The sequence below is a fragment of the Eublepharis macularius genome, chromosome 1, assembly GCF_028583425.1.
Source record: "Eublepharis macularius isolate TG4126 chromosome 1, MPM_Emac_v1.0, whole genome shotgun sequence".
Lineage (NCBI taxonomy): Eukaryota > Metazoa > Chordata > Lepidosauria > Squamata > Eublepharidae > Eublepharis > Eublepharis macularius.
Genome location: NC_072790.1, coordinates 112,928,408 through 112,954,810, shown reverse-complemented (window position 1 = coordinate 112,954,810; position 26,403 = coordinate 112,928,408). Strand labels below are relative to the sequence as shown.

The window sequence follows — 26,403 nt, the reverse complement described above, 5'->3', positions numbered from 1 at the left end:
AAAGGGGGAAAGCAAGCAGAAGAGAGGGAATGGGGAAGCCAGATCCTTTCTCACGTGTCCTCATGGGTTCCCACTTGTAAAGAAATAATATCCTGTAAGCAAAGGTTTTTTTTACAACAAACATAAACAAAACCAATGCCATTTGGGAAATTTTTCTGGATCCATTGTCTCTTTTTCTACTTTCACTGAAGAGCACTGATACATTGATAATCATATCCATCTCCACTTTCTGAGGCTGATAGTAAGTCGCCTGCTTTGCAGGACGCACACACTTGGCCTCTTGGCACACACTTTGCTTTAACATTCCATATTTCTACAAACAATATATACAAGTAACCAAAGTTACATTAATTTTGATCATGCATTACGCAGCTGCTGAGTTTGCTGCAAATATACTGGTGTTGCACTAGTATCCCTGTAATAAACCCTGGAAGCCACACATTCTTAAATATACTTGCATGCTTGTCTGGAAGACTTGTAATTAGAGATGGGCACGAACAGAAAAAAACCAAACATGATGTTCGTTGTTCATTGCCATCCATGAACAGGGACTCACGAACACTTACAAGCATGACCTGTTCACGAACATGTTCATGGTTGGATGTTCATGGGGGCCAGCAGGCTCTCCTCCGGCCATCATCCAAGTTTGTACCAAGGAGATATAAAGGAAGCACGCCAAGAATTGTTATATTGCCCTATGTACAATAATACACTCAAAATTACAACAATGGGTGCAATGACAATTGTTTACAATAATCATAGGAGCAAGAAAAGTTCAATATTTACAATAATCATAGGAGCAAGAAAAGTTTCATCAAATCCTATTGAACATTCAACAGGTAAGTGGTAATCACGTTGCTGTTAATGCATAATATCCCAAAGTCCATGGAAGCTAATTGAAGGCATCCAGTAACGCTGAGTGGCAGGAACGCTGAGTGGCAACGAGCTTACCGGTCCCATTCGATTTGGCTCGTTTCAGGATAAAACCTTCATCAGGCCACCAACCTATAAATTATCATTAAAAATCCATCATAGACCATGCCACAATAACAATCATAAATACAATATCCAAATGCACTAATTAATACTCACTATTTTGATTCCAACATAATCTTAATACGTGAAGTTAACCACCAGATACAGAGTCAATGTAAAGTCCATTCAAAGGTAAGGGGGAGATCATTCTTAAGACCATAAATACTATCATCATTAAAAAAATCAATTAAGTGCATTCACTGAACCATTTCATTAAACCCTGATCCTGAAAAGACCCACATCTATATATGGAGTCTACTTTTTTAAAAAGGAAACAGGACCAAGTCGGAATCCTGAAGAACAAATGTTCTCCATTGCGAATGACCCCCCAGGCCCACCAATATTTTATTCAGATTAAAATTATAATGTTAGAAAGGGTATTTATCCTTTATATCCTTAAGAGAATTTTCGTCCCAAATACAGACCAGAGAACTCCACAGTCTGCCTAATTATCCAAGTTGTTTATACACCACAATGGGTGCTGAATCAAAGGATCGAAGGAAGGTAGAGCATAAAACATTCATTAAAAACGGAGAAGGAATTGGTCAAAGCAAGAGATAGTGACAGCTGTCAAGGGAGCACGTCCCTATCCGGTTTGAATTATCACGGAAATCACAAGAAGACTGAATAGTCAATTTCGGTATTTAGACCCTGCGGAACCATGGTTTTTAATCTGAAAATCCATCTAATCTCTGCCTGCAAGAGGCGACGTTTATTCGCTCCCAATTTAGGCAACACCTCCAATACTGAAAATTTGAAGGTTTTGTCCCTACCATGCGTCTGCCACAGATGCTGGTGGAGTGTTGTTATCTCACTACAGTTTTTGACCCGTGAAACGTGTTCCTGGATCCGCTGACGGATCGGCCGGGTAGTGCAGCCTACATATAGGAGGGGACAGGCACATTGAAGGAGGTAAACTACATTATCAGTATTACAAGTGGAGAACCCTTTTGATTGGGCTGATTGACTAGATGACGGATAATTTATATCTCTAAGATCACAAGACAGGGCGCACACACTGCAAATGTCCGCAGGGGAAATGCCCCTGCGGCAAGGATTTTTCTTCCAAAGGTATTCTAAAATCGGAATGAACTAATAAGTCCTTTAAGTTCCTAGTGCGGCGAAATCCTATTCTTGGTGGAGACTCACATCCCGGAATCTCAAGAAGGATGTGCCAGTACTTCCTAATGATCTTAGTAATCGGGCCAGATAGAGGAGAATAGTCAATGGCCCAAGAGATGCCCGTGGTTGCAGGATCCTTTTGCCTATAAGTAAGTAATTGCGGTCGGGTCAATCCATCAGCTTTTTTCATAGCACGGGAGATCACCCAATCTGGGTATCCTCGTGCTTTAAAAGCCCTTCCCATCCTGTTTGCCTCCCTATAAAAGTCAAAGTGGAACGACGCATTCCTCTTAATGCGCATGAATTGTCCCACTGGGATGTTTTTCTTTAAGACAGGGCGATGATGGGAAGTGTACTGTAAATAAGCCGCCCTATCAGTCGGCTTCCTAAAAGGTGACTTCCGTGATTCCTGGTCTGAAAAGAAAATCCACCTTTACGCCACCAGTCTCAGACGTCCAACTAGAGACCTTTGAGAAATTAGTACTTAAAGAGGTAGAACTCTTGGAAGGCCAGCCTAGAAACCAATGGCAAAATATGACCAGGCTAGAGAAAATAGCTTTACGGTCACTACAGGAAGATGACACCGTGGTTATTAAACCGGCGGATAAGGGAGGGGGGATTGTACTTCTGGATCGCGAGGATTATCGACAGGAGGTATTGAAACAATTGGGGGATCGTAAGTACTATCTTCCAATTGATCACGATCCCACCTCAGAAATTCAGCGTATCATCAAGATTATTATAGATAATGCACTCGCTGATAATCTGATTGATTTGCCTATGCATCATGCCTTGTATAATCAGGACCCTCGGACTCCTGTATTTTACTGTTTACCAAAAATTCATAAGCCTGATCGACCCCCTCAAGGTCGTCCAATCGTCTCTGCATGTAGTTCCATTTTGGAACCATTGGCTATTTATTTGGATAGTATTTTACAGCCCTTTGTGATGGAGGTTAGATCATTCATCAAAGACACCACGGACTTCATTAGACTAGTGGAAGATATGGAGATTCCTGTAGGGGCTTATTTGCTCACCCTTGACGTTCAGTCACTGTACACTTCGATTCCTCATAATGAGGCCAGAGCTGTCATTGAGCATTATTTGGAAAAGAGATCTTCAAAAATCCCCCCCACTAGCTTTCTTCTAGATCTTGTGGATCTTATTATGGAGAAAAATTATTTTAGATTTGAATCCCAATTTTACCTCCAGGTTAAGGGAGTCGCGATGGGTTGCCCCGCGGCCCCGAGTATTGCGATTCTCTTTATGGCCGCATTGGAGGAAAAATATGTTTATAGTGTTGAGAATAACCCTTTTTTCGGACAACTGGTTTGTGTAAGGAGATTTATAGATGATGTCTTTTGCATAATAAAGAATGCCTCGATGGTTGAGGGGTTTGTGAACTGGCTTAATAGCCTAGACCCTAATATACGGTTCACATCCCATGGCAGTTTGGAGAGTGTGCCTTTTTTGGATGTGGTTGTCTTTAAGCGATCTGCCACTTCCTTGGGGGTAAAACCTTTTAGGAAGCCGACTGATAGGGCGGCTTATTTACAGTACACTTCCCATCATCGCCCTGTCTTAAAGAAAAACATCCCAGTGGGACAATTCATGCGCATTAAGAGGAATGCGTCGTTCCACTTTGACTTTTATAGGGAGGCAAACAGGATGGGAAGGGCTTTTAAAGCACGAGGATACCCAGATTGGGTGATCTCCCGTGCTATGAAAAAAGCTGATGGATTGACCCGACCGCAATTACTTACTTATAGGCAAAAGGATCCTGCAACCACGGGCATCTCTTGGGCCATTGACTATTCTCCTCTATCTGGCCCGATTACTAAGATCATTAGGAAGTACTGGCACATCCTTCTTGAGATTCCGGGATGTGAGTCTCCACCAAGAATAGGATTTCGCCGCACTAGGAACTTAAAGGACTTATTAGTTCATTCCAATTTTAGAATACCTTTGGAAGAAAAATCCTTGCCGCAGGGGCATTTCCCCTGCGGACATTGCAGTGTGTGCGCCCTGTCTTGTGATCTTAGAGATATAAATTATCCGTCATCTAGTCAATCAGCCCAATCAAAAGGGTTCTCCACTTGTAATACTGATAATGTAGTTTACCTCCTTCAATGTGCCTGTCCCCTCCTATATGTAGGCTGCACTACCCGGCCGATCCGTCAGCGGATCCAGGAACACGTTTCACGGGTCAAAAACTGTAGTGAGATAACAACACTCCACCAGCATCTGTGGCAGACGCATGGTAGGGACAAAACCTTCAAATTTTCAGTATTGGAGGTGTTGCCTAAATTGGGAGCGAATAAACGTCGCCTCTTGCAGGCAGAGATTAGATGGATTTTCAGATTAAAAACCATGGTTCCGCAGGGTCTAAATACCGAAATTGACTATTCAGTCTTCTTGTGATTTCCGTGATAATTCAAACCGGATAGGGACGTGCTCCCTTGACAGCTGTCACTATCTCTTGCTTTGACCAATTCCTTCTCCGTTTTTAATGAATGTTTTATGCTCTACCTTCCTTCGATCCTTTGATTCAGCACCCATTGTGGTGTATAAACAACTTGGATAATTAGGCAGACTGTGGAGTTCTCTGGTCTGTATTTGGGACGAAAATTCTCTTAAGGATATAAAGGATAAATACCCTTTCTAACATTATAATTTTAATCTGAATAAAATATTGGTGGGCCTGGGGGGTCATTCGCAATGGAGAACATTTGTTCTTCAGGATTCCGACTTGGTCCTGTTTCCTTTTTAAAAAAGTAGACTCCATATATAGATGTGGGTCTTTTCAGGATCAGGGTTTAATGAAATGGTTCAGTGAATGCACTTAATTGATTTTTTTAATGATGATAGTATTTATGGTCTTAAGAATGATCTCCCCCTTACCTTTGAATGGACTTTACATTGACTCTGTATCTGGTGGTTAACTTCACGTATTAAGATTATGTTGGAATCAAAATAGTGAGTATTAATTAGTGCATTTGGATATTGTATTTATGATTGTTATTGTGGCATGGTCTATGATGGATTTTTAATGATAATTTATAGGTTGGTGGCCTGATGAAGGTTTTATCCTGAAACGAGCCAAATCGAATGGGACCGGTAAGCTCGTTGCCACTCAGCGTTCCTGCCACTCAGCGTTACTGGATGCCTTCAATTAGCTTCCATGGACTTTGGGATATTATGCATTAACAGCAACGTGATTACCACTTACCTGTTGAATGTTCAATAGGATTTGATGAAACTTTTCTTGCTCCTATGATTATTGTAAATATTGAACTTTTCTTGCTCCTATGATTATTGTAAACAATTGTCATTGCACCCATTGTTGTAATTTTGAGTGTATTATTGTACATAGGGCAATATAACAATTCTTGGCGTGCTTCCTTTATATCTCCTTGGTACAGTCTTCTTGAGGAAGCCTTTTCCCTTTTGGTGATCATCCAAGTTTGGTCAAGATCCCTACTGCACCACTCCCAGGAAACTGACCTGAGCAGGCAGCAGGAAAGGTACCAATAATAAATAATAGCTCGGCCCCAGCAGCAGCCCTGGAACTTGAAGGGGTAGATCCCTATCCCACCACACACAAAGAAAATTCAAGCTCCAATGCACTCTCTCTATCAAAATGCCAACAGCAACTGTCTCTCCCTCTCCACTGTCTGCAAAGCAAGATCTCGGAGCCCCCCTCCTCCCTGGTCTTTGCTCCCTTGTTGTAACAAATGTGGAGTTCCACACTTGAAAGGAAGACCTGCCTATCAAGCTAAATTGGACTTAGATTGGGGTTTCCAGGGCAACAGCAGGAATTCAAACAGAGTTCAGGCATTCCCTGCCTAAGTTGTCAAAGGAATTGATTGCAGGTGCCAGACTGTCTGGCTTGTCGAACAGCAACGAATGAGGCTTGCAATGACCACATGTTCATTTAGAATGGGGCCTCACAAACAGTTTGTCCGTGAACAGCAGATTGGGCTGTTTGTGGCTTTTTTTCTGTTTGTATTGCTGTTCGTGCCCATCTCTTCTTGTAATGACAACCTAAGCAGAGTTACACTCTTTTAAATACATTGATGTCAATAGGCTTAAAAGGGTGTAAATCTGTTTAGAATATCACTGTACCATCCTAAACAGTTATGTTCATGTATCAATGGCAGCTATGAATCATACAGTGCAATCCCCTAAGTAGAGTTACTCCAGTCTAAGCCCATTTAAATCAGTGGGCTCTGCTAGAGTGCTCTGCTAATGTCTCTTACATGCAGAAAATCCAGTCACAACATGGTAACATGTCGTGAGTTAGGAAAGGTAAATTACAACACAACAGGATTCTTTGGATCATAATCAGTATCTCATGCCACCACCCTATCATGACATTTGAAAACTAGGGGCAGATCCTTGTTAATGACAAAAATTTGGCATTAAGTTCTTTGAAGATGGACTACACTTCAGATATGCATCAATACAGATTGGATTCAAATCCTTGACACCTCCCACTAAATATTGTCCTAAAGCAAGAGAAGGTAGTAGGAAAATTGGCAACAGGGTCACCAGATCCTGTATGTGGAAGTCTCAGTTGGTGCTACCTTAAGCAGTGAATCACAGACAATTACAGGTGCAATGGTGATTATGATGTTTGTCGCACTGCTGGAAAACATCATCTAGAAAGGCAGGTTTAATCCAGTTTCAACTATTTAGAGAAATGTTTTAGTGAGTTTACAAATAATAACCTGCATTATTCCATTTCCATAGCAATACACTAAATCACCTCAGCTAAGTATGTCATCATGGCTATAATTTACATGATGCAACATGACAGTTAAGATGTACTATGGTAATTTGTGAGTGCTTTCAGTATTACTTTAGTATCAAAAATTTATATGGTTCAGTTATTAAGGCAAATTGTTTCATTCATACAGAGATGTCTGACAGTAAACCGCAAAGTCCTTCCAAATTATAAGTGAGGAAAAATGCCTTCTTTGTTCAGACAAATTGCACGCATTCATGTCATTATTTTCCTTGCTGAGTGAAAAAAGGGATCTGCAAAATATCTGCCATAAGTACAAGAAAGGTTTATTGCCTGTGGGAGCAAACAAATAAGGCCTTCATTTGTGCTGAATGGACGTGAGCATCTTTAGCGATCTATAGCTCTGAACAAGATGTCCATATTCTTTGGAAGTGATGCAGTTTAATCTTTACTTGCTCACTTACCTTCTGTCATACTGATTTTCAGCCAAGAGCAAACAGCTAAGTACAGAAGTCTGGAGAAAGTATCAGGGGAAATCTTCCTAGAGTTTCAAATAAACTATACTGTAAGAGAGAGAGAGAGAGAGTGAGAGAGCGTGTGCTCACACACGCACGCATGTGTGTGTAAAAGATAGAAAGAAAGTTATTTCACTTTTACAGGTGTTCAGATTCCTGGCATTTTCAGCAGTGCTTCCAATAGTCTACTTGTCCTAATTCAATTGCTGAATTTTACAAATGTATTATGATTAGACATGGGCACGAACTGAAAAAAATTAACAAACCGGCGGTTCGTGGTTCGGTGCTGATGACAAACCAGAACCAGCGAACTGCAATGAACTTTTCCTGTTGCCAAACCGGTTTGAGGTTCGTGGTTTGTGGGCATCAGAATGGCCCCCCATTGGAATTAGAAAGCCTATATTCCTGAGGAGTGTTTAACAAGCTCTCCTCCAGCCATTACCCAAATTTGGTCAAGATTGCAATAGGGATCCAAGCTCCAATTAAACTCTCTCTGTCTCTCTCCCCAAAGGCTAGCAAGTAGCAAGCAACAGCTCTGTCACACTCCACTGCTCACTGAAAGTGAAACCCAGCCTGGGAGCCCACTGTTTTTTTATAAGCTGAGGTCCCACTGAGCAACACAGGAGGTCTGTGGTTGGCCATCAGAGCTGCCTATCAGGGTTTGCAAGGATGAGATTGGAGTGCCCATGGCTACAGAACACCCCTCCCCTCCCTCCCCCATGTGTCTTCTCCCAGGTTGTAACCACTTTGCAGCTCCATGGTTGGAAGGAAGACCTGCCGATCAGAGTAAGCTGGGCTTCCATTCGGGTTTCCAGGGTGACAGAAGGAATGCAGACAAAGTTCAGGCATTCCCCTGGCTCCGTTTCCAAGGGAATTGATTGATGGTGCCTAACTGTCTGGCTTCACGAACCACGGAAGAACGCACCGAACTGAGCCTCTAACGAACGCTGGTTGGTTGGACACGGACACTCACAAACTGCCGGATCGCAAACGGAAGATTGGGTGGTTCGTGGGTTTTTTTGGTTTGTAATGCGGCTCGTGCCCATGTCTAATTATGATTCATGTGCAAAGGAATGTTCCAAAGTATTCAATTTAAGAATGGTAGCTTAATCTACAAGTGTTTCTAGATATGCAAATACATAGGCTAGTTTAGCCTTTACAATGAACGCTATGAATTTAGCCAAATCAAGGAGTCTACTGTAGCATAATCATCTCCAGATGTTCAAGTGTTGAAAGGAAGCATGGCTGGCTGGCTCTTTTTCTCGTGTTCCTGTGAATTATATAAAGGGGTGGTGACAGTCGGGTGGAATGCACAATCTCCATGATGGGACATCTGTGCTACTTTCCCAATGCACCAACAGAAAACATATTACCTCTGCCATTCTTCTGCCCTTCTAACGGCACATGAAAGTGCAGAGAAAGGAAAATAACGTTACTCATGGTTCCTCTTTTGCTGCTTTGTTGGAAGGCTTGGAAAATTGTGTATCTCTCGTGGTGGACTCTGATCTTGTTCTGTTGCTTTTGCTATCACAATTCATAAAATATAATGGTGGTTACCTTTTCACATGTGCTGTAGAAATCTTAGAAATATAGTTGCTCTAACAGAAAAGCAGTAGATGAGGGACCTAGAGATCCCTTCCAACTCTATAATAATTCTATGATTCTAAGCTGCTATGAGTCTCTCAAGTAGTGATTAGCTCAACACATGAAAAGGTCACACCTTGGACTTAGTTTTTTGCACTAAGTGTTTGAGGGAAGGTCTGGTTTGGGGGCTGGAGGTTCAGCTTGCACAGTTCTCTGACCACTGTCAACTCAAGGAAAGGGTCAATGTAGGTCCAACACTCTGCAAGGGGGGGGGTGGTTACTGCCCACTCACAGAGATACAGGAATCCTACTAGATTCCAAAGTTCTCTGGGGATTCCAAACAAATGTTCTGTTGAGGCTGCTGGAGAAGCTTGGAATATTAAGCTCCTAGAAACTAGTGTAAAGGATGCTCCTTTTTGACCTCTTCTGCCTCTGGGGCAGAACCTTGCCTTGCAGTTTACCATGGAGGTGGATGACCTGAAGAGGGCTGGGAGACTTCCACCAAATGCTGGTGGAAAACTAGTACAGAATCCAGCAGTGTGAACTATGGACAATGAGTTCTTCTAATGAGGGAAGACATATGACTCAGCAGTGACAGTGGCAATATTACTTCACTGCACCCATTGCAACAGCTAGTTCATAACCATCCTGATTGTTGAAGGTAGTTTTGCATCTGCTAACTTTTAAATCTAAGTTTTTATTGTCTCAGGAAAGGAAATTAGTTGTGAAGCTTTTGCAAAGTTTTTGGCTGATAAAATCACTAAAATATGTTGTGCTTTGGATGCTGGTTATAACATAGCTCAGACAGAAGAAATGTCTAATGTATTGCTTGGTCTGTTTATGGACCATTTTGACCTAAGTACAGTGATTAATGTTGAAAGGAACTTAGGATCTGTGAAGCTACCACTTGTGATGTGGATCCTTGTCCATCCTGATTTCAGAAATCATGTAAGCCACATTAGCAAGTCCTTGGTGCCTATTAAAAATCAGTCACTGACTCAGGGCATCTTCCTATGACCATTAATTTTAAAAGAAATCCTTACAGAAAAAAGATGTGGCCAATTATCATTCAGTCTCCAATCTTCCCTTTCTGAGCATGACGATTGAGAGAGCAGTGGCAGATGAACTCCAGGTCTAATTGGATAATTCATCTGCTCTGAATACTTTTCAGGCTGGTTTCATGCTAGATTATGAAGCAGAGATGGGGCTGTTGGCTTTAGTTGATTATCTCCATCTGAATGTAGACAAAGGCCATGCCTTTGGATTTATCTGCAGCCTTTGATATAATGGACCATACCATCATGTTGAGATTTCTAGGAACCTCAGTAGGCACCAGGGGAAGTGCTTCGGATTGGCTTAAATCATTCCTTACAGATTAGACTCAAAGGGTTGCGGGATTTCTCCTGTGGCATTCCAAAAGATGTAGTCCTATTCCCACTGCAATTCAATATCTATGTAAAGTCCACAGTTTTTGAATTGGGTGTCATCAATAAGCTAGAAAGATCCAGCTCTATATTTCTCTATCCAAACCTCCTGGTGATTTGGTAGAGGTCCTGAGCCACTGCCTGACTGCTGTGATTAAATGGCTAAGAGTGAACAAACTAAAACTAAATTCTGACAAAATGGAGGAAATGCTGGTTGGGAAGGCTAAGGCCTTGAAGGACACCACGATTCCAATCTTTGACGGAGTTCAGCTGATCCTTGCTGGTTTGATTTGGAACCTCAAGGTTATGCTGGATCCAGCATTACTGCTGGAGAAGCAAGTTAATTAAGTTGCAAAAAAAGTCTTAATTTAACTTAGAGTACAAGATGACCCCCTACCTTGACTTGGCTGACCTAGCCACTGGGTAACAGCCATGCATTGGTAACATCAAGACTAGAGTACTGTAAAACACTCCACATGGTTCTACCCTTGAAGGCAAATCAGAGACTCCAACTGGTATAGAATTGGTGTGAACTCAGTTACTATCAGGAACTAGAGCAGAGCATTTATATTACCCCCATTCTTCACTGGCTGCTCATTAGTTTCTGGGTTCAATGCAAGGTACTGGCACACAAAAACCATCCAAGGCCTTTGTCTCTCATATCTACAGGACTGCTTCTCCTATGCACTGCTACAACAGCTTCCCACATCTGAGCAGGGCCTATTGGAGGTTCCCTGAAAACAGGCATAATCAACAACTGCCTGTACATGTACCTTCTTGTTATGCCCCCTACCTTGTGCAATGCCTGCCTGAAGAAGTCAAGAAGGTTCCTATGGTTCAAAAAACCATATAAAATATTCAGGAAGGCATTTTGGTAAAGGTAATACAGTTATTTTATAATGGAATGGCTCACAAAGGGACTTTTACATACTGCGAACTATGTACAATATGTAATCTGTTTGCTACATGTATTATCCTGTTCTTGTTTTTTTACTTATATAATATTATTTTGTGCCTTGTTTAATTTATCATATCTAACAGTTTCTGCTTTGGTTGTTGTGGATTTTCCGGGCTGTATAGCCGTGGTCTTGGCCTTGTAGTTCCTGTGACACTGAGAGATCTCTGTCTTTTGGTGCTACACCTCTGAAGATGCCAGCCATTGCTGCTGGTGAAATGTCAGGAACTACAATGCCAAGACCATGGCTATACAGCCTGGAAAATCCACAACAACCATCATTCTCCGGCTGTGAAAGCCTTCGACAATAGTTTCTGCTTTGTTTCAGATTTCTGTAATCCTAGTTCTGTTTGGTTGCTTATTATATGTCTTGTTCTATTGATTGTACCATCTTACACTATGTAATTTTGCTCTGATTCTCAGTAAGTAAAGTAGACTGTAAATAAATAAATAGACAGACAGATAAACAAACACCCAATCTGAAGTGGACGCCAGTATTTTTCCAGGAATATTTTCTCCACATGTGGATTATCCTGCCACTGAACCAGTGTGGTAGGAGAAACTGGTAGAAGAAGGGACTGGCAATGTCTCTTGCTCAGGCCTTTAGGACTGCCAGCAGAGAAAAAAGGAAGGCAACAGCCATAGAGTCAGTTAGATAGATAAGCTGCTATCAGTCTCCTTCCTGCCAGGGGAACTTCCTTCCCTTCTCTCCCCTTCCCCTCTCTCTTCTTCCCTGCATGCACCAGGAGAGGTAGCATGGTGTCTCCTCCTGAGAGAGATGGCTTACTTTCAATCTAAAGCCATCCTAGCTAGTTAGATCAGTTACTCGTTCTTTCTCTCCACTAAATTTATGTAAATATATTTATTTAGATAAATAAAGTTATTGGTTCTCTAACTTGGATGAGAGTTTTCTGCATGCAGTTTGTTTAGTTAACGTGCCTTAACTAAAACTCAGTAATGGTTATGGACCAAGCCTCACCAAGTTAATTATCAGAACATACTATTTGAGTTCTGAGGAGAGAGAGAGAAAGAAACTATAAAGCATTCATGGCTGCTACTATAAAGGATTAAGACACACATGTCTTTGTTCTTGAGGATGATAACTTTGCTGAATGGAAAATAAGGCTGAAGTTTAATCTCAAGAAAAAGCACCTGGAGAAACACCTCACAGAAGGCCCACCAGCTGAAGGTGACAAGAGAGTGAAGTGGAACCAGGAAGACGATGTAGCACAAGCAGTCATTGTAAGTTCTCTCTCTACCAATTATCTAGAATTGATTCAGGACTGTGAAACAGCTAAGCAGATGTATAACCTTATACTTAAAGAGCACAAGACAGATGATTGGGCAACCAGGTCACTTTTGCAAGATCAATTGCAAACATTAAAATATTCAGATAGACAATGCTTTAAAAGTCATGTGAGAAAACTACAGGACCTGTTCTTTCAGTATGCCCAAGCTGGGGGAGAAAAAGATGGTTTTGCCAAGGTTGTGGCATTGTTTAAATCTCTAAACCACACGTTTCTGCCAGTAATCTCCCAACTTGAAATAAAGGGAAAATTAAATTTTCAAGAAGCAGTCATAAAAATTGAAAAGGAAGTTGCAAGATGTAAAGCTTTAAACTCAAATTTATGAGAATTGCCTAACCAGTTTGTTCATAAAGTCTCCCTGAGAGCAAAATGCCTGCCTGGTGGGGAGGGCAGACTAAAAATCTAATAAATAAATAAATAAAAATGCAAGGTGCCACCTCCAGCCCTGGAGAAAGACATTTCTCAAACTAGCAAATTGGCAAGCATCCTAATGGGACTATGTTGGCCAGAAGGAGAGAATCCTTAAACAAACAAAGGTTCACTACAGGAACTCAGGATGAGACAGGGCAAAACTCATTTGCAACCACTCCAAAGGCAAAACAATTAATATGTTACAATTGCAGGAGTATAGGCCATGAGCAAATCGACTGCTCTTCTCCCAGAGCAATGGGAGCTCCCCCTCCCTCTTCTAACATAAAAGCAAGTAATTTTAAATGCAAGACAGATCAGCAAAAGAATTTTAGTCTGAATTCAGTCAGCACCAGCCTTACAAATACAAATACCATAGTATTAGACAGTGGAGCACCAGTATCAGTCTTTCACTCTAAAGAGTTCTTCGAAGAATTAAAGGACTTAAAACAGCCCATCAAGTTAAAACTGGCTGACTCACATGAAATCCTTGCTATCAGATGTGGAACTGTCAGCATTCCTCTTCCACGAGACACTTCCAAAGAACAGCTAGAAATACAACATGTTTTGTATGCTGCTGAATTCCAAAGCAATGTGTTTTCTATAAAGCAAATCTGCAAACAACATAACCTGGAGGAACACTTTGATAAACAGAACATTGTACTTGCAAAAAATGGAAAGGTCAAAGGTATCTCTCTCAGGCAGTACCAAAAGAGGACTTTATATACTGGAAAAAATATCAGAGACTGCCCAAAATAATTTTTACATGGACAAATATCAAGAAGAACCAGACATAGAGGAAGATGATGAAGAGAAAGACTTTACTGATATGTTGCAGTAAGAGTCCTCTGTAAAAATAGAGAAGAGAAAGGAAATTTCACTACAACCTGCGACCATAAAGAATGTACCACCCTGTGGCACCTAAGATTTTGTCACAGGAACTTAGAAACTATAAAGGAAATACATACAAAGAGGCTTGTCAGAAATATGTGTATTAATGATTGCAAAATTAACCAAAGCTGTCTTTCTTGTTTAGAATGCAAGGCAGTGCGGCAGCCTTTCCAAAAGAGAAGCCAGGAGAAGACAAATGCCCCAGTCCAGCTGGTTCATATAGACTTATAGATGATTTTAGCAGGTATAATGTTTGCTATTTCTTAAAGGAAAAGTCTCAAGTGTTTTGCAGGCTCAAAGAATACATAGCGATGGTGTCCAACAGATTTGGAAGAAAGCCAGAGGTCCTACGCTCAGACAAAGGAGGCGAATACATGTCCAATGAGCTCCAACAGTCCCTGAGAGACCAAGGCATCGTTCACCAAAGAACCTTCCCCAGATGTCCAGAACAAAATGGCATAGCTGAAAGGAAGAATCGCTATCTACTGGATGCAGTGAGATGCATGATTAAAAGTTCACACCTACCACACACCTTTTGGGGCAAGGCCGCCCTTACAGATAATTACACACCAAATAGGCTACCCACTAAGGCCACCAGTGCTACAATGTACCAACTTTGGTTTGGTTACAAGCCATCAGTTGAGCACTTAAGAGTCTTTGGATGCAGAGCTTATGCACATGTTCTAAAAGAAAATAGGTGCACGCTAGATGATAGAGCAGTGGCTGGCATATTCATAAGCTACGCTGCCAGCTGCAAGGGTTACAAAAACTTGAATCTTCAGACCAAGGAAGTGATAGTAAGCAGATCAGTTCATTTTGAAGAGAACGCAGACCCTCGCGGTTCAGAGGGGGTAACTCCAGATGAAGCCAAGACACAGCTCCGATATCCTGCCATTCCCAACGTCCAAGACACAAGGGAAGAGAGGGAATCAGGAATCCAGATGTAATCCAGATGTAATCCTGACAGATGAAGCTGCCCAACAAGCAGAGGGGGAAAGTGAAGACGTTCTACCAAATGTACAAACAGTACCTGAAGAGCAGAGGGGACCTGAAAAAGCCACACAGCACATGCTGAGATGGTCAGAACGCTCCAACAAAGGTATCCTGGCCCCAAAGTTAAACCTGATGATTAGGGCTGAGGAAGAACTGGAGCCCAGATACTGGACAGACATCTCAAGCTTGCTACTCACTCAAGCACAGGAATGGAAGCAAGCTGCAAGAACAGAGTTAAATGCCATGTACAAGAACAACACATGGACGCTCACTGAACTCCCTAGAAATAAGAAAGCAGTTGGGAGCAAGTGGATTTTTAAACTGAAACGAGACAATGAAGGTAAAATTCAATGTTACAAAGCCAGACTTGTTGCCCAAGGCTACACACAAAGGTTTGATGAGGATTACGACGAGACATTTGCACCTGTTGTGAAACACACTATGATAAGAACACTCCTTAGTGTTGCAGCATGCAAGAGAATGCAAGTAGAGCACCTAGATGTCACGACTGCTTTCTTACACGGTGACCTAACAGAAGAAGTCTACATGAAACAACCGCCAGGTTTCACCGAAAAAGGCAAGGAAGATCTCGTACACAAGCTTCAGAAACCAATCTATGGCCTAAAACAAAGTGCAAAATGCTGGAACGACAAACCTAATGACATGCTTCTAAAGGCAGGCTTCCAAAGAAGCGAGTCTGACCCATGCCTATACATATGATGTAAACATGAACAATGGATTTACATTCTAGATTATGTTGATGATCTAATTTTGGCCTATGAGAACTCAAATGACTGCAAAGAAGTTGTAGATCATCTGAGTAAGGAAGTCACAATCAAACAGCTTGGGAACGTGACTAACTATTTAGGCATTCAAATACAGAGAGAAGCTAATGGAATCTTCCTTTTCAGCCAAGAAAGTATCAGAGATGTATTGAAAGACCTGAAATTGGAAGACAGTGCTCCCAAATACATTCCAAAGGAGCCTAACTATAGCAAACAAAATGAAGTGTCTGAAGAGCAACCCAAAGAGAACAGATATCGTGAAATCTTGGGTAAGATCTTATACATTTCAACTATGACATGACCATACATTAGTTCAGCAGTAGGACTATTGTGCAGAAAGTTTACCAAACCCACAAAGAAAGACTGGAATGCCCTAATGACTTTAGTAAGATATTTAAAGCAAACTGCAAGCCTTAAACTCAGGCTACCAGCAGACAACATGCCTAAATTGACACTTTATGTGGATGCAGATGCTTGTGGAGCCATAACGCCAGGGACAAATCTGACAGGAAGTCCACAAGTGGCAACATAATCTTCTATGGTGGTGGAGCCATAAGCTAGACAAGTAAGAAACAGACCATCACTGTTGGATCTACTGCAGAAGCTGAATATGTTTCAGCAGCATTAGGATGCAGAGAAATTAGTGGCTACTCAAAATAACTGAAGATCTAGGCCTAAATATACCTACACCTGTCATCATATAGGAGGATAATGAAACATGCATGCGTATGTCACAAATTGAAGACACCAATACATCTTCGAAGCACATAGACCTGAAGTACCATATAGTTAAGCATCTATACAAAGATGGGACTATTAAATTAGTCTACTGTCCTAGCAATAAAAAGATGGCTGATGTTTTAACTAAACCTCTCCAGAGAGAACCTTTTGAAGCTCTCCGAATGAAGATGGGCCTGGTACACTGAGCCAAGATCCATCAAGAGGGGTTTTTAGAAGTAGGGTCTGGCGATGTCTCTTGCTCGGCCTTTAGGACTACCAGCAGAGAAGGAGGAAGGCAACAACCATAGTGTCAGTTAGATAGACAGGCTGCTATCAGTCTCCTTCCTGCCAGGGGAACTTCTCTTTTCTCCCCCTCCTGTCTCTCTTCTTCCCTGCATGCACCAGGAGAGGCAGCATGGTGTCTCCTCTTGAAAGAGATGGCCTACTTTCAATCTAAAGCCATCCTAGCTAGTTAAATCAGTTACTAGTTCTTTCTCTCCACTAAAGTTATGTAAATATATTTCTTTAAATAAATAAACAGTTATTGGTTCTCTAACTTGGATGAGAGCTTTCTGCATGCAGTTTGTTTAATTAACGTGCCTTAACTAAAACCCAATAGAAACCCTACTAGAAATCTGCCTATTACAGTAACTTTAATGGACATAGAAGAAAGGTGTAACTCTACTTAGGATAACACTTTTTAAGGCTCAAGAGCTCCACTGAGGCCAGGATTTCTGACTTTGCTGACTCTATGACATTTTTTTAAAAAGCAAAAGAACACTATAATTTATTTGTTGGTTGTGTTAAGCCCTAGAGCGAGCATAAAAGCACAGACTGTGGTTCTAAGTGAAAAAAAGTCTCTCTCTCTCTCTCTCTCTCTCTCTCTCTCTCTCTCTCTGTGTGTGTGTGTATGTGTGTGTCAGGGAGGTGGGGAAATCATTGCCATCCTAAATAGAGTTATGCCCTTCTAAGTCCACTGAGTCTGCTTAGGATGTCACTGTAAATTATAGTGGCCCGATTAGCAAAAGAACCGCAATGAGTCCAATATGTCTAAGCTATAGTACATTTGAGAGGTGAACAGAGTTCCTTCTTTGTCTGTTCGATGGCTTCTGAGTGCAGGCCAGAACGGAAAAGTAGCATATGTATCACAAAGACATAGGACCTTAGGAGGTGGGTCAGCTTTCCAGCAATTGTATTGATTTAAAAGCTATAATAAAGCTAGCAAACAACTTAGTACATCACTCTGCAACCCCAGGGTAAAACTCCTTGTAGTTAGTTTTTCAGTAAGCATTACACATTCTTCTAGCACACCCCCTCAACATCTGATGGTTTGCTGTCAGCATCTGTGTAAACTAAGTGGGAAAAAACATTAAAATCTCAAGGTGTAATGGGGGGAAACAAGACACCAATGAAGTTCACATTTTTCACACAGAATAAACCACCAGTCATTTAATTTTAGATGTAATATTGCAAATTATGTGAGCTTTCCTAACACCTGTCACCAGAAACTGCCAGGGCACAACGGGAACAAAAACACTTCGCTTAGTCTACTTACCCTTTGCCTTGAGCCTCGTGGGGATATTTGGTGCGCCGATGTCAGTTGCATTCAGTGAGCAATTTTCCTGGTCAAATATGCATCCCACTAATGAGAGCTAAAAAAAATTGCTAAAATCTTTCGCTATTAATAAATCAAATTAACACCCATACAAAGACCATCTGCACTTACTTTGTTGCCCAAGTAAGGACTGGGTGCGCTCCAATAATAAATCTGCTGCAATAAGCTCCTTGCAGCCACATTGTTGATGCTAAGCTGCTGGGGTCCATCAAAGCTGTCCTGCTGAGGAGTAACTCGAGCGAGACCAGGTACATCTGTCAGGTACCAGCCAGTCATGCTCCCAATCTATGGTGACAGAAGAAAATACTCATAAATATCCACAACCAAGCTTGCACAATCTATTTCCTTCCTTGCATTCCGTCAAGCTTCCTTCCCTCATTTCAAGATATATATTCCTTATGTAAAAGTTTGGCAGAATAAGGAGTAAATTGCCATCTAATATAGATGTAGAGAATAGGGCTCACCATATATCTCCTAGTAACTGGGCATATAAAATTATGAATAAAAAGATTCCTGGTTATCCTGTACAAATTCTCAGTTACATTAAGAGGAACAAAAGTTAAATTACTCAAAGGTCAACTTCTGACTTTTACATGGTATCAGCAGGGAACAGTCATTAAGTTTTCCAGGTTCAAGGGTTCACTCATGATTTTTTGTATCTAAGACCAGTAAGAAATTGTACATGTAAGTGCATCTATTAGCTGCAATTTTACATCTGGCAGTCACACTGTGTCCCATGCTACTCTAACCTCAAGACTGTATTATTTCTACATGGGGCTGTCTTTGAAGACAATATGGCAGCAGGTTTCCTATTTGTATGAGTTCCATTTAAGACACTGGTTCTAATCACCAGCACTATAAGTTCATCCATCTTTCTTCTTTACCTATAAATATCCACAATGAAACTTGCACAATTTTTCTTGCAAGGGGCTTTCTTGCAAGGGGCAAGTTTTAAACTGAAAGCATATTAAATTTTTTGGCACATGAGTAATCTAATCCTGCTTTCTTCAAAAGTTTTGTGATTTTATAATGTGGAATTGTATTGTCTTAATTGTGTTATTTGGTCCATGTTTGCATTAGTAAGCTGAACGGGAAAGGCTGGATACAAATATTTTAAATAAATAACAAACATCTTTCATAGTAGAATACATTGGCTAGTTCCAGAAATACAGGCATAGGACAGGGAAAAGGAAAACGTTATCTTGCATTAAGAGATTATCTACCAGCTCTTCCCCTCTCCTGCCTCCCCGTGGTGGGGATAGGGTCCTCTATTCCTCTTTCTGTAGAGTTTGCAAGAAGACAATTTTAAAGGTCCTCTCCCCCCAGGATCCTGTGCATCTTTGAAAACTGTCTTTGAAAAGCTCTTCCTCTCCCCAGCCTCTCTGCACTAGGCACATAATGCTGTTTTCAATTACAGTTTCCAGGTAACATTGCATCCCCGACATGTTAAAAAACTAGTGTCTGGAGTAGGAGTGTGCACCCGAAAAAGATTCAGGTTTCTGTTTCAGGTTTACCTGAAGCAGGAAAACAATTTGGGTGTTTAAACACTTTGGTATGCTCCATAAAGATTTCTGAGCACACTGAAACTCAAAGCAGCACTTTTCTTGCTATTTGCAAACGGCAAGAAAAAAGTGTTGCTTTCAAGCTCACTGCCCCACTGCTTTTTTCACCCGATGGGAGGGGGAGGAGGTAACCCCCTCCTCCCCTTCCCATCAGCTGAAAAAAGTGGCAAGGCAGGCGGCTGTAGTCACTTTGCCCGAAGCTTCTTGAAGCGATACAAATCACTTCGGGAAATTTTACTTCAGAATTCCCAAATCGGTGGGAATCCTGAATCCAAATCGGGCCTGATTTAGGTTAAAAACCCAAACTGGAAACCCGAAGCACACACCCCTAATCTGGAGTCACTTGTAGCTTAGCTCACAGAGGATTTGGAGTCCATTCTGGAAATAAAGTAAAGGAAGAGACCTCTCACTTCCTCTCGCTTCCTCTTTCATCCTCATATCATGAATGTCTCCAAGACAGCAAGGGGTAGGTAAAAGCACTACTTCTAAGCTCCTTGGAAGACTTGGTGCAGTCCACAAGGCTGCATAAGAACCTCCTTCCACCCACCCACACATACATACACACCCTTATGATCAACAATATTCTTAACCCCTTCTGGACCAGGCGGCTACTGGGATGGATAGTGGTAATAGCAAAGGGTTTTTATATTTACTCCACTCTGGATTGAGACATTCTCTTCTGGGATGAGAAATGCAACTTGAATCAGAGGAGGGAATGGCTGTGCTTTCTGAATGTGAGTGGGGTACATAAAAACTTCCCCAGTTTGGTAAAGGCTGTGTCAGTGCTCCACCTCCTACCATTCTATTGCCTTAATTAACCACCTAACGCTTTGGGTTGGAAACATTTCCTCTTGGGGAAGAAAAACTGTTTGCATTCAAGCAGAGAGTACCTGCAAACTCTGATACGAGTTATAGTTTAAAACATCCCCCTTTCTGGATCAGAGGGCTATCAATAGGATCAATGCCCCTGGCTCAGCTAGTGTGTTTTTTTTAATCTACTTCTCGCTGGATTACAGGCCCCTTGAGCTGCAGAATGCTCTCTGCACCACGCAAGGAAATAGCACTCCCTCAGTGTATTGTAAAAGAGCAACTGAGATATGAATCAGTGATTTATCGTTGGACCTGCCTTCAAGTGGTAAATAAAGCACTGCCCACTATCTGGGGAGTGAATTGCAGAAACCTTTCCAGCTCTAAAATCCACTCAGGAGGTTGGATGTAGTAGAACGATTTCATTCTTCTCTCCTGTAAAACTCCAAGGAATGAAACTGTACAGTTCTGTACTTAATACAGAGGACTGATATTGTTAACCCCAAAAGTTTGAAATTAAAAGGTTAAATAATTTAAATATTTATCTTCTGGTTTTCTAGAACTGTGAAATAAAGATAGTAAATACAATTTTCAAGATTTCTCTGAACTATAAAAAGTGTAAAATTTTTCTACCTAAAAATCCAATTGACAGTTCTCAAAACATCTCAGCTGTCAAAGCAGCTTTGTGTATCTTATGTTTTGCACCCCTGCTGTAAGGCACTCAGCAGTCTCTTTAGCACAAAAGAATAAAGAGAGTTCAGCAGACTATCAGATGCAAGTCCAACTGTTTAACAGTCCCTTTTCAGTTTTCTTGCTCAAAATATTGGTCACAGAGATCAAACATCACTTCGTTAGTGCCATTGGAAAAAAAAAAGACTTGTGAGGTAGGGAACTCCTGCCCTGGGAAACCTCTAAAATTATGGAATTCACAAGCAAACCATAAGAACACAGACATGCTCAAGGCTTTTGGTTTCTACTGACTGAACGCTACCAGAGTTGTGAAATGGCTCAGCTGTGAGCTTAAAGAGAATCCTGGTTATAGGGTCCATAAAATGAGCCCAGCATGTGTTTCATTTTATTCACATAACAATACAACTAACACACATAGTTACTTAAGCCAAAAGAGTTGTTTGCAAAACCCAGGGTACCAGGTTTTGTTGTGGAGCTTTGTCAAAGGAACGGAAGCCTCAGTATACTCCATACAACCTCTCACTAAGGTATGCTTAAAGCTTACAACATGGTATATGTTATGAGTGAGAGCAGATAGTCACTGGAAGTCTCTGAACAAGCATTTGAGCCCAGAGAGCTGCAGAAAGATTATTAAAACAGGACTTAAGCATGTGATCAAAGACTGTAGGTGATTTAAAGATGCCATGCAATGAAACTTTAAGCAATATTGTGTGGCTCTAGTATCTCCCCTTATCCAGACATCTGTCAAAATGCTTAGATAACCTCTCAACTAATTTGCACTTGCACTGTAGAATTAACAAATGCAGACTACATGCTGACAAAGCCACATTCACAAGGGGTCAGTACAACCTTAGCATCATCCCTTCTCAAACAGAATACCTCTCATACCATCATGCTGTTCCATTATTTTCAGTGGAGATTTTCCCGAACTCTCCATCTTCTAATATTCTTGTTTTTTTCATGTTTTCTAGTTTTTACTGGGGAAAATGTTACTCTTCCTTTGCCTCAAGGTTGAGGATCACATTGAGGATCAGTGTAGGAAGCCGAAAACTGGTAGTACCAAGTCCATGACCAGTCACAGGAAGAAACCTAATATAGCTCATCCTATAATCCCAAGATTTGTCAAGAAGCTTCAAACCTTTATGATTTTGTTAACTTTCCAAGAGTTCATTTCACTGAATATGCCCATAAAATACCTTCATTAAGATATCACTCATTTCACATATGGTTTTATGGACATGTGTGATTTTCTCATTTATTTACATGAAACAGCAGTTCATTTCAGATAATGTTGAACTTATGATAATTCTAACTGTACAACATGACTGATAATTTAACAGTCATATAAAACAACTTAACATTTCTGGCTTGCTCATACTCTCTTTTCCCACACATCTTCTCTTTGAGTTATTTGCTTGCATTTTTCTCCTAGGCATAGATTATACATCTCCCCTACGTCAACATTATCAAAATTTAGCTTTTATTGTGAAGAATTGTCTTATTTTATTTTTGAGAGAGGAATTGTAAAACAGAACGATTTTTTTTAAAAAGATACATTAGTAATATATATACATGTGTTCTCTAGTTTTTCTTACAGTGTTGTAGGTCCAGTGAGAGCCCACACAGTCATTTGTTATTCCTGAGCAGAAACATTCCTCACAGCCTCTGGGGTTGTCTTGCTGCAGATTAAAGAAGCCTACTTTACAACGATCACAGTTCTCTCCTTCAACATGGTCCTAGAAAACCACATTAGAAAATAAGAGGGTTTTAAAATAATATATTAATTACAAGTAATTCAACTTGTGGTTTTTTCCCAGCTCTGATATAACAACTCAGAAAGGAAGACTTCAAAGAAATATTTCTATCTCAAAGGAGGCTCCAATCTTTCTACCTGCCCCAAACATCACAGTTTTTAGGGATATTGTGTTGGACCACATACCTGTTCCAGCATGGTGTCTAACACATGAACATTCAGTAAGCCCAGAAGCAGCGTATGAGATGCAGGGGTATTGTTTATGTATGTATTTAAAAATTATTCTTATCCATTTCCCTGCACTGTGTATACTTGATATTACTGGAGGCTCCTGCAACACGCATCAATATCTTACGGCATAATACAATTAAAGGTTACATGGCTGACCATGGCTTCTCATTTTGGATACTAATCTTTCCCCCTTTCCACACAGTTGAATTTCCATGATAGCAATGTTCCTTTCACTAATGAATAAATGACCGAAGCAGAAAAAAGCCATAGGAACATTATGGTCTTTGGATATGACCAACCAACTACTGTGCTATATATTTGGTCATGCACAACAAACGGTAGCTGATTGTCTGAGTTGGATTTATGATTATGCTAAATATGCTTTTGAGCAAAATCCATTCTCTTCTTTTTCAGCAGTGTTTCCATGTATGTTATGAATACATCCGCTGCAATAAACTCAGTCAGGAAATCTAACAGTGCAGTCCTATGACTGATTCTAATGGACTTGAACTGGAGTAACTTTGCATAGGATTGCACTGTTAGCAGCACACATTTTTACTAGTATCTAGGACACAATATCTAAAAACCAATCAGTTGTCAGGTAGTCACCAGTATGATTCACTTACAGCTACATATGTTTTCCAGGTATCCTAATTCCAAGGTATAACAGATCCAGAGGCAAAACTAAACATATTTTTTTCAAATTCAGCAAGAGAGAGTTATTGTCAGAAAGCCATTGTTTGAAATTATTTTGTATATCCTAATCCTATCCACAGTGGTGCAGATGGATGAGGATAGTTGGGTGTCTGCCAGCAAAGGCTGAGCACTCCATGGGAAGAGTGCCTCTCCTATCACAGCCAGAATCAAGCGTGCGTTGCTTCACCAACACTATTTGCTGAAAAATCACTCTCTCACTTCCCAGCTAAAGATACTGTACAAAGGTGAAAAACTGGGCTGCAAAAGAAATTCTGGAACTCTATGGTACCTTACCAAAGAAAGAAAGATGGGAAATTAAAAGTAGTTTAAGGGGAAAGGGGAAATTTAAAAGTAAAAAACGAGCAAAGAAAAAGAGCCTATTCATCTAGAAAAATATTATTTTCATACATTTCTTTTCATACATTTCCTGCTATTGGTTCTATTCATAGAAGTGTCAGCAAACACCACCATCCTTACAAGGTATCCCTCATATCTACTATCCAACAAATAGTGGCTACACTTCTGGCCAGAGTTTTATGCTTTGGTATAAAAATATATAAATGATATAAAAGAAAGAATGTGAAGCATGAGTATACATTGCGCTCTAAAACCTGTAAATAAAGGTTTCTCATACCATTATGAGAACAGCTTGAGTAGTTATCATTTAGGTGAACGGGATCTCAATCATGCAATTTTGGGGCTGGTATAGGGAAAGAACAAAAAAAGCAAACCTATTTGATTAATAAAACACCCAAATCACAGTGCTTAGTGAAGTGTTAACTTTTGTGAGTAAGCAATTTATAATTAGGACTACTGAATGAGTAACATCTAAAAAAGCTTCCTAAAAATGAAAAAAAAAAGTTGTTTTCAGTTTGGTGTTATATTGCCCAAGGCAATTAACTCAATCATTTTCTGAAATTCACTTAACAAAGTGAACAGTAGCTCATGGAACGAGCTCATTACCAAGTATCTACTATTGCTTTTATACAATCCATTTCTTGGGTTTTTATGGAGATAAAAGCTAAGAACAAAGTCTGCACTAAAAATTAAAAAGGAAGCTTTAGTATGCATATGACCACTTGGTTTCATAGTTCTGCTTTTACCTGTAGGTAGCTTGCAATGTTGTATTGAGCTTGCATGACCTGTATGGCAGCATTAAAGAGGATAAAGAGTAGGATGGAGGGAGAAGAGAATAGGTTTGAAAAGGTGGTTGAAGACAGAATGGGGTAAGCAGGAGAGGGAAATAGAGCATATTTACTCTGCCATTATCTCTCTGACAGTGCAATCCTAAGAGGAGTTAGTCCAGTCTAAGCCTGTTGAAATCAATGGGATAACTGTTCGGGAGTAACTCTTCTTAGGATTGCACTGAAAGTGACTCACAGAGTTCTTCAAACCTCTTGCCAATCATAAGCCTTCCCTGACTTCTGAAAACATTGTTTGACTCATACAATACATAGAAATGTCCATTTGAGGGTGGGAAAGTCACCCTCAACACTGGTACACTCTTCATTAGGCTAAAGATATAGATCTCTTTGATCCCCTTGTTCTTGTTATTCAACAAGTTTGGAGAAGATCTCTATATGTGGAATTCCCAGGATATCCAGTTTTGCTCTAAATATTGTAGGGAGATTTATGGAGCAACACAAATCAATGAAGCAAAGCAGACACAGGGAAATGCTAATGCACTGAAATCACATCAGAACATCTCTCTACAAACCTGTACTTTGAATCTGAGAATGACGAAGCATATAGGATCACAGAACAACTTCTGGTCTGGTACTAGCCTATACATCCATTTTGATTAGAAATTATTCTCTTCCCTTCTGTTTGCACTTGAATCATAAATAATTTGAACTCTGGATCACTGGTCCAATTCAGATGCATTTTAATACTGTGCATTTGTAATGCTACCCTTCTTCTATTCTTCATTTTAAGAATATAATTAAAACTTGCCCATTATCTGAACCTCTAGATTTGCTAGCTTGGGTATTAAAACTTTGATAAGAAGCAATTTTATTTCTGAGAGAGAAAGAGTATTTCAGAGTTATGCATGTGCCAAGTGGGAACAAGGTTAATACCCTGAGCAGATTTCTGAGCTGATCAGCTGTCAAACTGATTCTTTATAAGTATATGCAGCACGACCTAATCGAGTGACATTTTTCTTTAGACTCCTGTCCCTGAGAAGAATTTCAGCTTGTGTCAGGGTCCCTTAATTAATGCTGAAGGGAAGCTTCTGCACTCACACACAAAGGTTCTGTCCCCTCACCCCATAGCTGAGCATCACCAGGAAAGTTCTGTAGATATACAATGTATAAGGAAACGTTTCTTAAATAGTAACAAAGAAACTTTGATTTAATACAAAGTTGAAATGAAATGAAATGCAGGTTGTTTTAAGTACATCACCTGTAAGTAAATGTAGTTGATTGCCACTGACCTTCAGCCCCCTGCAGAGCTTAGGTTAGCATTCCGTTCATGTGGAGTGGTAGCCCACCAGCTGTGCATTTCAAGAGCAAGATCACCATTGCCCTATTTGCACAATACAGCACAATACACAATTGTGCAT

The 26,403-nt window shown here is 40.5% G+C and overlaps 1 protein-coding gene across 1 annotated transcript in view; it reads right to left on the bottom strand.

The window, feature by feature from the left end:
* LAMA2 (laminin subunit alpha 2) overlaps positions 1 to 26,403 on the bottom strand; it is a 703,642-nt gene that overhangs the window by 401,648 nt on the left and 275,591 nt on the right. The window contains exons 11-12 of the mRNA XM_054974995.1: positions 22,756 to 22,896; positions 18,213 to 18,386 (exon numbers count right to left, since the gene is read on the bottom strand). Of these exons, the coding sequence (XP_054830970.1) occupies positions 18,213 to 18,386; positions 22,756 to 22,896 (315 nt within the window). The remainder of the gene's footprint in view (positions 1 to 18,212; positions 18,387 to 22,755; positions 22,897 to 26,403) is intronic.